The 11,954-nt window shown below is 45.7% G+C and overlaps 1 protein-coding gene across 1 annotated transcript in view; it reads right to left on the bottom strand.

Moving 5' to 3' along the window:
* TMEM132C (transmembrane protein 132C) overlaps positions 1–11,130 on the bottom strand; it is a 447,107-nt gene extending 435,977 nt beyond the window's left edge. The window contains exon 1 of the mRNA XM_032168291.2: positions 10,833–11,130. Coding sequence (XP_032024182.1) covers positions 10,833–10,917 — 85 coding nt within the window. The 5' untranslated portion in view covers positions 10,918–11,130. The remainder of the gene's footprint in view (positions 1–10,832) is intronic.
* Between the last annotated feature and the right edge of the window lie 824 nt (positions 11,131–11,954).

The following is an 11,954-nucleotide window of genomic DNA, read 5'->3' on the forward strand; positions in this document are numbered from 1 at the left end:
CTAGGAAATGTCATTTAGTTAATAGGATATGAACACGACAGATGAAAACACTGAGTTTGAAGGCAAATGAGAAAAGTCTGCTCTCTCAGTCAATTCATTGCTTACCATTAAAAAGTGGAAAATAAAGAAAATGGTAACCCGGGGCTGTGTAGCGACCCAAAAGATTTACATAAATTGAAGATAAGAACCTATTGCCACTTAGGAAGCAGGAAAGATGGAACAGAGCCAGAGCAGAACAAATGCCTTGAAACATAGACTTCCCCTGAGATTTTTGTTCTCATAAATCAGGATGCCATGGGGGGACAAGCCTTTTAGGGTCACCGTATACAGCTGCAGCATGAGAAACTGGCAGGCTTTAGCAACTCAGCCCAGGGATCCCACAGTCCTGGGGGTGAGCACCTGGGGTTGAAAGTACGGTCTCCTTGTCTGCAAGAGGAGGTCAGTGATAGAAGATGCTATTATTGCAGTGCCCATCTCTTACTGGAGGGATGTTGGATGGCTGGATATCAATGAAAGAAGAATGAATGAAGGTCAAGACAAGCAGAAAAGAGGAAAAGCCACCCAGAAGTAGAGATGCGGTGAGAGATAAAGAAGGTCACCCTCCTAACTTGAGATGTCCTGGATTTTGTTGTTTGTGCATAGGCAGGAGAAACAAGCTGACCTCCCATGTGGGCTGCCCCCACAGTGTGGAGCACTCCCGTGACAAGCAGCCATCCAGTGGCTTTTGATTCCCTTCATTTTGCTCATTTGGTTGGTGAATAGGGTTTTGCCTGCTGGGCATTCATTCCCCATCTTCTGATATAGCTCCACCTGTGTTTGGGCATCATCACACCTTCTATCTTAGTGGTGTGGGTGGAAGTGACGTCACACCCAGGCTCCCAGAATTCCTGTGCCTGAGATCTGCATAATCAGAAAACCCCATTCCCTTAAGTCAGCAGTGAGTGGGCTGAAGACTGTAGTGAGTGCCAAAAATCTACCCCTGCAACTCTTTCTATAACCATGTGAGAAGTCACTTTCTCTTAGTTGAGTATGCTGTGTGGACAGAATATAAGCCTGGAGCTGCTGCTGACAACGATGCCCTCTCCAAAATGAAGACAGCAAAGAGGACAGAGGAGCCAAGAGACTGGGCGAAACAGAAACTGTCCAATGACATCACTTGGCCCCTGGATCCAGCTGTGCCTGAAGTCTATCTGGACTTTGCAGTTACCTGAACTAATTATTTCTTTTCTTCTTTTGACTTTGGTATGGTTTGCTTAAGCTGGGGGTTTTGGCATTTGTAACTAGAGGAATCATGAGTAAGAAACTGAATAATTTGGTGCATATTCAAAAACCATTTCCATCAAACAGACAGGGAAAACTGCTTGTGTGTGTCAAACCCAACCTCATTGTTTCCAGTGGAAACAAAAATCACATTTTCAGGAATACCTTGTTAATGGCATAAGAGTTTGTTCTTTTTTGTTTGTATGTTTTGTCTTAAAATCATCACTAAGCTGTAACTCAATGATAAGACCAGAAACTAGCCTAGAATTGTGTGTGTGTGCACACGTGTGTGTTAAAGGCAGGAGGCAGTTTTCTTCAAGTTCCTTTATTTTGAGAATATGAGAGTCCCTTGTTGCCTCAAAGACTTGCTAGTAGAATACTGTGTGCCAAAGTGGCTAGCGTTCCATCCACATTTCTACAGCATCTGGGTCCGCAGAGACCGTGAGGAAACACAGCAAAAGCAAACATAATTATGGGGCCAGAGGGACCAGTTGAGCAAGAAGGATGAAAAAAGTCAACTGCAGAGTTGGGAGAAAAAATTAACCTAAGAGAGAAATGGGGCCTGCTCTGGATGGTTTTCATGACTCTGAGAACTCAGAGGGAGAAGGGGAGCTTAAGATCGTGTCAAGAATATCCTAACACTAAGCCAGATGGAATTATGCCTAAGCTGTAGTTAAGCATGAAGTGGTCAAGGGATGTCTCAGAATATAAACCTTTGGCTCTCTGTTTAGGTCTATAATAAACAAACACCTCACACTTGACCAGTTTTCCTATTCCCCGATATTGCTGAATGCACAGTTCTGTTTTCTTTGCTTTGTGTTTTAAATTATTCTCAGTTATTTTTTTAAAAAATATCTATGTAAGGTTTCCATTGCATTGTACTGTGGATTCTTATTCTCCGTGGCTTTAATAATGCAATAATGATGGCCCTGATTTATTGAACTTTACTATATGCCAAGTCTTACCGCATGCAATAGTTTGCATGGCCCCAAAAGCGAATGTCCACTTAGAACCTGTGAATATGTCCTTGCTTAAGAAAAAAATCTCTTTTCAGATGTCATTAAGTTAAGGATCTTGAAATGAGATCATCCTGGATTACAGTGGGTTATAAATCCAATGACTGGTATCCTTATAAGACAGACAGGTAAGGATCATTTAGAATGGAAGGCCACGTGAAGACAGAGGCAAACATTGCTGTGATGCTGCCACAAGCCAAGAGCACCAGGAGTCAAGAGAAGCTGGAAAAGGCAAGGAAGGATCCACCCCTGGGGGCTCAGCACAGTGCATGGCCCTGACAACATATGATTTTGGACTTTTGGCCCCAGAATTGTGAGAGGATCCATTTTTGTTACATTAAGCTTCCCTGTTTGTTACAACAGCCCTTGGAAACTCATAAAGCGTGCTAAGTATCTCTAGTCCACTTTTGCATTAAATATTATCAACCATCCTATAAAATAGATATTATCCCTTCTTAGCACAGTGGTCCCCAACCTTTTTGGCAAAAGGGACCAGTTTTGTGGAAGACAATTTTTCATCGGACCAGGGGGTGGGGGGATTGTTTCAGCACGATTCAAGCACATTACCTTTATTGTGCATTTTATTTCTATTATTATTACATTGTAATATATAATATTATATAACTCACCATAATATAGATTCAGTGGGAGCCCTAAGCTTGTTTTCCTGCAACTAGACCATCCCATCTTGGGGGCTACTGGTGGACAGCGACAGATCATCAGGCATTAGATTCTCATAAGGAGCACGCAACCTAGGCCCCTTGCATGCACAGTTCATGATAGGATTCATGCTTCTACGAGAATCTAATGCTGCCGCTGATCTTACAGGAGGCAGAGCTCAGGCAGTAATGTGAGTGATGGGGAGCAGCTGTAAATTCAAAGGAAGCGTTGCTTGCTTATCCATCACTCACCTCCTGCTCTGCAGCCTGGCTCCTAATAGGCCACAGACCAGTACCAAACCATGACCAGAGAGTTGGGGAACCCTGACTTATAAAACAAAACTGAGGCTCAGAAAAGCTGTCCTTTATTTTTTCACTATATACACTAGGTCTTAGGGCCAGTGGAATGAACATCGGTTGATTTTTCATCCAGCATCCATCACATCTTCTTTTAGTAACAGCTCTTCAGTTTTTCTCTGGGAGGAAAATCCTTTCCCCTTGGATACAAAATGATGGAACTATTAATGAGGCTGTCTTATACCTTTCTAAATAGAGATGGGCCTACACAATCTGTGTGCATCCCTGACAGTTAGAATCAACTGAAGAGCTTTTAAACAGTAAAACTGATCAGCCCTGCCTCTACACCCACCCCTACTCCATCCCTACCAAAGAGTTTGATTCCATTGGTTTGGGATAAGGCTTGGGGATTGGTATTTTTTAAATTCCCCAGGTGAAAAGTTTAGCCAAGGTATAGGCTTCTTTCATCCTGGAATCTAAAACATGAGCACTGAGACAAAAATAAGTAAAATGGTTCCTGTTTTCCAACTATGGTACCCTAAAGAAGCCAGACAATTATAGCTACAGGAACCCAGCACCTGGCAGCTTCCTGCTCATAGAAAACCTCGTCCTTCAGCTTTCTCTGGAGTCAAGAGCTTCCAATCTCTTATAACTTAGTAATAAGCAATTAAGGTATTGAGATGTTTCTGTTGCTAACAACCAAAGACTTCTGACCAATTCATCCAGGAACTGGTGGAACAGAAGCTCAAACTTAAGCTTTTGTTTCTATGACACTGAGCCTTCCTAATTAGTCCGTAAGTGATAACTCACCATGTTGCTGGCAAAATGAGGGGTATTGAGAGAAGAAAGAAAAAAATGTTATACATAGAAAAGACATGGTCTTCTATATTAAGTTTTTGGGTTGCTTTAGGATCCCAGCCAGCTGCAAGTGTAAACTCAACATTCCTAACACATTATTAAGAACATCCTTAATCAGGAAAAAAAAAATGTGTACGCATTGTAGAAGACAAGAAATCAGTCTCTCTGGGAGAGTAACTAGAATCCATTGTCCTGGAAATTTTGCTGACTTAGACTCCAGATGGGTTGTATTTCGCATTTGTTTTCTCCTTGAATGCAGCAACTTCTAAGTTCCTAAAGGCATATAAAACAAGGGAGCTCAGTGCACAGGTAGGAAAATAACATCTTGAAGAGAAACTGGTTTTAAGAACATCAGAAGTACCCACTTAGAAACAAAAGCAACACCATTAATACAATTTTTATTCTTCTTTAATAGACATAAAGATAATTTTTAAATGACAATTCTCTTAGTCACACCTAGGGTATGTGAGTGCATGTACTTGAACATATAGTAGAGGAAAACAGTATAAGGAATATACTGTTGTAAATTTCTTATGTAGCATACAAAGCACCGTAACATAATTTGAATGCAAGTAATGATTAATTAAAATTGTATTTTGTAAGCCATAGAGCAATGACTAAAATTTAAAAAGAAGTATAAATAATAAGCCAATAGTGGAGATAAAATGGAACCATAAAAAAATACACAATATAAAAGCTGGTAGGGAAAGAGGAAAAGAAGAATAAAGAGCAGATGGAACATAAATAAAACAATGAGCAAAACGGTAGATCTTAATACAAATAGATGAATAATTACATTAAATATAAGTGGTCTAAACATTACACTTAAAAGACAGAGATTATCAGATTGGATAAACAAGTGAAGCCCAACTATATGCTGCCTATAAACAACCAACATTACACATAAAGACACAAATTAAAAGTAAAAAGATGAAAAAGATATTACCATAAAAATACCAATCAAAAGAAAGGTGAGGTGGCTATATTAATATCAGATAGATTATAGAACAAGAAATATTTCTAAGAATAAATAAAGGCATTACATAAAAGTGGACTGATTGAACAACAACAAAAAAATCCTAAGTAAGTATGTATCTAAGACAGTGTTCAAAATACATGAAATGAAAGCTGTCAGAGCTAAAATAAAAATAGACAAAACCATAACATAGTTGGGGATCTCAATACTCTTCTCTCAATAAGTGACAGAACAAACAGATCAGTAGGAATAGAGAAGACCTGAACAACACTATACACACGTAGGGAATCACTGTGGCCTTGGGTTAGGCGAAGCTTTCTTAGATGTGACACCAAAAACCCAATAACTAAAAGAAAATATTAATAAACTAAACATCATTAAAATGTAAAACCTCTGCTCTTCCAAAGACACATACTCAGAGAAACTATCTGTAAAACACTTATCTGACAAAGGACTTGCATTCAGAATATATAAAGCACTCTGAAAAATCGTTAACAGGAAAATAATCAATAAAAAGTGGGTACAATATTTGAAAAAGATACTTCGCTAAAGACAATATAAGGACAGCAATTAAGCACAAGAAATAATGTTCAACATTATTAGTCATGACAGCAAAAATTAAAACCTCAAAGAAATGCCTGTTATACACCTATCAGAATGACTAAACAAAATCAGAACAAAATGGATAATATCAAATGCTGCTGAAGATACAAACCAACTATTATGCATGGCTGATGGGGATGCAAACTGCTAAAACTATGTTTAAAAAGAGTTTGCAGTATCTTATGAAGTTATGTATACAGTCTGCATACAACCTAGCAATCCCAATCCTAGCTACTCAGGAGAAATGAAAATATATGTTTGTATGAAGATTGTTGGTGAATATTTATAACAACATTTTTCATAATTACCCAAAACTTGCATAATTTTAATGTCTTTTCAGTATGAAATAAACTGTGGTGCATTCATTCAATGGAATGCCATTCAGCATTGAAAAGGAACAAACTATTGATACATTGGTGACCATCAAATGCATCCTGCTAAGTAGAAGAAAGCAGATCCAAAAGCTGCATACTGCATGATCCTGTTTTTATGACATTTAGAAAAAGGTAAAACTCTAGAGACAAGTAACAAATCAGTGGTTGCCAGGACTGGAGGTAGAGGAAGGAGGGGGCTACAAAGGCAAATAGAAATTTTGGAGAGCAGTGGGCATGTTCTATACCGCAATCCTAGTGATGTTTACGTGACTGTGTGCATTTGTCGAAACTTAGAACTATATACTCAAAGAGGTGAATTTTATTGTGTGCAAATTTTACTTTAATAAGCCTGGCTTTTAAACAAAGTAGATAGCTGTAAAAATGTTCTGTCAATCAGATGTTCCACTTATTCCATTAATTCAGTAATACTCTCCTTCACTTCAATTAATATACCAAAGACACATTTTTATTAACCTTGCTTTTTATGACTATGGATGTATGAAATATCTAATACATCCAAAGGCTTTGTTTTAACCTCTGCTCATGGAGGTGTTAACTACTAATATAATTGAGAGTCCTCAGCTCTTCTCTGCGTGACTGTAGCCACCCTTGTGATTAAGCTAACAGTGAACAGTGAGATGAACGAAGAAGAGGTTGAAGCAAAACTCAACTGCTTAAGGGAAGGGCCAGGTGAGTGAGCAGAGGAAGAGAGGACCTGAATAAACACACTCTCCAGAGGAGGACACCCCTGCTCAGCTTTGGCACAAGGTAGCCACAAAAGAAACTACACCCAAGATTGGCAGACTCTCGACACTTTTGAGAGAAGTTGGAAATCCTAATTTGTTTTTCATAATGAAGGAGAAAACTTATTTGATCTTCTCAGTAGATGCAAAAGAGCATTTGATAAAATTCTATATGCAACTTCTAGCAAACTAGAAATAAAATCTTTTTTATAATTGACAGATAAAATGTATATACAGTTACAGAGTACAACATGATGATTTGATATATGCACACATTGTGGAAATCCTAATTTTTTTATGGGAATGCTCCCATTTCTTTTCATTTCATTTTATTATTATTATTATTATTATTTTGAGACCAAGTCTTACTCTGTCACCCAGGCTGGAGTGCAGTGGCGTGATCTTGTCTCACTGCAACCTCCAACTCCCAGATTCAAGTGATTCTCATGCCTCAGTCTCCCGAGTAGCTGGGATTACAGGCCCCCACCACCACGCCCAGCTAATTTTTGTATTTTTAGTAGAGATGCGGTTTCACCATGTTGGCCAGGCTGGTCTTGAACTTCTGACCTCAAGTGATCCACCCGTCTTTGCCTCCCAAAGTGCTGGAATGACAGGTGTGAGCCACCGTGCCTGACCAACTCTCACAATTTTTAAATGTTGGGAGCCTTTGAAAAAAAATTGTACGGATAAAACAGTACTTGTCTGCGGGTCCTGAAGTTTGCAACCACTAGTCAAGAAATGTGGGTATAGAAGAAGAACTCTAATAGGACACATTCCGATCTGATGGTTTAATACAATGATTTCCAAGAAGTTGCAATAACTACTAAGAGGCTAAAACACGGTAAGGAATTTCGACTTGAGGGATAAGAAGGGACAAGGATGAAAAGAAAACCTACGTGTCTGTGCTAAGTGTACACGTGTAAGTGTGTGCAGGACAAGACATGAGCATCATTCTTTGGTGGCAGCACGAATGTGGGGAGGCTGAGAGGGGCTTCTCTACCCTGATGACACCCTAGGAGGGTCCTATTTCTCATCCCTGCCATAGACCCTAAATCCCTTACCAGAAACCCAAAACCCCTAAAGCACTGACAATCCCAGGGTTTGGCTGGTTGGTTATATTTAATTCATTCAGTGGCCAACACTGATCTGAAGTCAAGCTATTTGGGGTCTTATTATCTTTCTTTAGGTAAAGACTCATACGTTGCACACAAAGGCAGCACGATGTGCAATTACAGGCTACAACTCCAGACGAAGACTAAGGGTGCCATACCACACATGCATATGACTTTATGCCTCTATTTTTCTATCTTTCCTTCTATCTTGTCATTCAAAGATCTCAATAATTCTGAATCTTGAAATACATTTGCCCCCACAGATTTCAGAAAAAGAGATTGTGGTCCCACAGAACCTTCCCAGAAGGTCTCATATGTGACTAACAACCATCACTAAACTTCTGAGGGCATCTCAGCCTGGCACCGCCCTTCCACTTGCTTTATACAGGCGCAATACATTAACCTCTAATTCAAGGATGTTTTGCCTCTCCTGCCTCAGACCAAGTCTTAAATCTTAGGAAAAGATTTCTTTCTTTCAATGCCCTGTCCTATTTATGGAACCTCCCAAGAACAATTCTGCCTTTTCCGAACGCCGACAAATTGCAAAGCCTCTAAATCCACAGTCAAAAATAAACAGACAATTGGTATTAAAAATTAATCAGTGCTTTCAAGGATTCCAGAAATCAGCACTTAAATTCGTGTGCAGGAAGAGACAGAGGTGGCTTTTTTTTTTTTTTAAGACAGCAGAAATGTAAACAAGGTCAGCAAACTTTCCTCTCTAGAAGATATCTTATGGTGCAAACGCTTTACGTGTGGAGGAATCCGAGGGGGGGACGAACTGCTGCTTTTGATCATGAGAAACAAACGGAAAATGTATTTTGCAGATGATAAGCTGCAGGCCCTTATGCACCCCCAAATCACGTGGTAAACTGTGTAAAGCAAAAAGCATGGAAAGAAAGCCCCATCAAATCAAGGTTGCACTTAGCTAGAGGGCAGGGGCGGTTTGGGATAGGGGTGGAGCTTCGCTAGGTCCCTAGTTTTCAGCACTTCCCCTTGCTGTGCAAAGATCAGCTTCAAATCCAGTCCCAGTTGCCTTTCCAGCCAAAGCACTGCCTCCAGCACTGAACACATGGACATCTGTAACAGCCACTCTCTTAATCAAAAGTAAAATCCTCTGGATACACACACACACACACACAGAATGTGAGCCTTAATGAAGAACAGTCCACACTTGCTTCAAAGGGAACATCCAGTTCACCTGGATAAATTCTCTCAAGGGCAAGGGGCGAAACCTGGAGGAGGTCGGTCACGCCCTGCTCAATCGGCACCGCCTTCCTCTGCAAAGTGCTTTCTACCCACTCAGTCATTTTATCAACAAAAAACTGCTGGGAGGTGGGTTGGGAAGGGAATTCTTCAATGGCCACTTTGCATCTAGGAAAACTGAATCCTAGAAACGCAGGAACCTGGAGCTAATTAACAGCAGAATTCAGGCACCAGATTGTGACTGCTGATTCTTTCAAATAAAATAGAAAAGTGCCCCCCTCTCCTACCCCCCCACCCCCGACTTGCCCCCCCTTTCCCTCGTCTCTCACTCCTTCTTCCCCCCTCTCTCACCCTACCCTCCTCTCTACCTGGAGCTCTTAGAAGAAAGGAACACTTATATAAAACATAGCAAACTTGTCTGGTTGGTGTATATGAGAAAGCGCAGCCTCAAGGAAAGTAGATTTTTCTGGATTTTCAGGCGGTGCGGAATGACTTTTGAAAAGCAAACGCTACTTTTAAACATCCATTGACAACTTGTCTCTCTCAATGCATTTCTAGCTCAGCCTCTGAGCATTAGGCGGGAGAGGGGTGGCTTTGAGGGTTCTCTGCTCAGAGCCTGGGGCCAATACCGGACCCGCGGCGCAGCACGAAGGCTCAGGGCACCCATGTGCGCACCTCGGTTTAACCAAATGAACCCGAGACCTTCGCCAGGGCGCGGGCAGCAGGAAAGCGACGCTCTCCTTTTTCTACGCCCTGGACGCGCCCCGGGACTCGGGCAGCCGCTGTCCCTGGCAGAGCCTAGGCCTTGCTCCCCGCTTGCCCCGCGGCTGGAGACCGCCTCTCTCTGCCCTTCCCGCCGCCGGATCCGCGCGGCCACTCGGCCGCACACGTACATAATAATAAAGGTCGGAAAAACCACACGGCTACCTTTTGTGAGCCCTGCGGGAGCCATACGTTAGCTCCTTTAAATTCCTCCAACCCAAAGCAGGGCCGTCACTCCCATTGTAGAGAAGAGGACACTGAGGTGAAGGAGCTCCGGACAGGACCGCTGGTGAGCTAGTTCCCAACGCGAGGGGCGCACCCACCTCCCCATCCGCGCTCCCAAACCACAGAGGACTCATTTGAGAGAACCCGCAGAGAGCCTCTGGTTTCTGCCAAGCTGGGGTCCCTGGTGAGCTGCGCGATGGGTGAGCGTTCCTCTAGGGCCAGCACAGAGACCGGTTGCGGAAAGGGCATGCAAAGAACCGGGCCTTCCCTTCTGGAGCACCAGCCCCACAGTGCCGAAGCTGTGGATGGGGAGCCGTGGATAGCGAGCACACAGCCGGGAGGAAGGGGCGCACAGAGCAGAGCACCTCTCCTGGATGCCAGTTCCACAGGGTGACTGTGCTGGGGCTGGGGCAGGTCCCCACGGAACTCAGGGATGGGCAACAAACACCGTGTCCCTCAGCCACGCCCCCTCCTCGTCCGCGGGGCAGCTCTGGGTCTGGGGGGTCTGGGGTGGGAGATTCGGGACTCGGGACCAGCCTAACTTGCCCGGATCCCGGCGCCCAGCTGGGAGGGCCCTTCTGGATTAGGGGGGCGGCTCAGCATCCGCAGAAGCGCTCTTGATGGGATCCGCGCCCCCACCGAGGTCCCCGCCGCACCCCTCGCTTCGGCTGCCCTCGCCCCGAGCTCCCCCGGAATCGGGAAGTTCGCATGCGTCGGCGCGCCAGGCACCCGCCCCGGCCTTACCTTTGCCCAGAAGCGCGCCCAGCAGCAGGCTCAGCGCCCCGCACAGCGGCGCCGCCGGCCCGGGGGCCGCACCCTCGGAGCGCATCCTGCGTCCCGGCCGCTCACGCAGCCCGCCGCCAGCCCGCAGCGCAGCGCCTGCCCGCGGCCCCCGCCGGCCGCCCCATGCCCGGGGCCACTTCTGCAGCCCGGTCGGCCGGGCCCGCTGCGTCTCCGCTGTCCGAGGCCCGCCCCTGCCGGGTCCACGCCGCCGCAGCTCCGGCTCTGGCTCTGGCGGTTCCGGCTCCGCCGCTGCTCGCGCTCCGGCCGGGACAACTTTTCTCCAGCAGCCGCCGCAGCCGCCGGCCCGCCCCGCCCCCGCCCCGCCCCCGGCCCCGCCCCCGCCCGGGCCCCGCCCCCGCCGCGCCCCGGGACCGCGGACAGATTGAGGGTGCGGGAGGAGAGAGTGCGCCTGCCCGCCGGGAGGGGCGGCAGATGGAGAACCCCCCCGGCCCGGGCTACGGAGGACGTGCCCGGGAAAGAAGACGGGGCGGGGAGGGGGCGTCTCCCCAGGCAGCTGGGACGGCTCCTCCGGGGTCCGCGCCTTCCCAGAGAAACTCAGCGTTCCCAGCCCCCTGCCTGGGTGCCCAACGGACCGCGGCCCGTGGCCCGGAGGGTCCTGCCCAGGGACCCGACGCTCAAGGCGGAGCTGGACCCCTTCTCCCCACCCTCCCGTGGTCACTGCGGGACCTGGTGGTCGTCACCCCGCATTCCTCAACTTCAGGTGGCCCCTGCTTTAGCCGGGAGGGCTGGGGACATCTGGAATGCAAAGTCCTGCGCAGCTGCTGCGGGGAGAGCTGCTAACCGGATCACTGAGCGGGGAAAAGCAGCGCGCAGCGGAGCGTGAAGGCGGGGTGCGGGCTCAGACAGATGCGGGTGTGCACCTGTGTGTGTGCGGAGGGGGCGAGGCACGAGATCACAGCGGTGTCTCTGGGAAGGGGACTAGAACGCAGCGGGGAAGAAAGGATCATTTTTCACTGCATGTCTGTGGGGCTTCCACTCCCCAATCATCTCCCCCCTCCATAGCATGTGTTTTATTATCTTTTCAGGGGGTGGGGAACAGCCCCTCTCTAGACTTGCTCCGGC

This window comes from Hylobates moloch, unplaced genomic scaffold, assembly GCF_009828535.3.
Source record: "Hylobates moloch isolate HMO894 unplaced genomic scaffold, HMol_V3 SCAFFOLD_12, whole genome shotgun sequence".
Classification (NCBI taxonomy): domain Eukaryota; kingdom Metazoa; phylum Chordata; class Mammalia; order Primates; family Hylobatidae; genus Hylobates; species Hylobates moloch.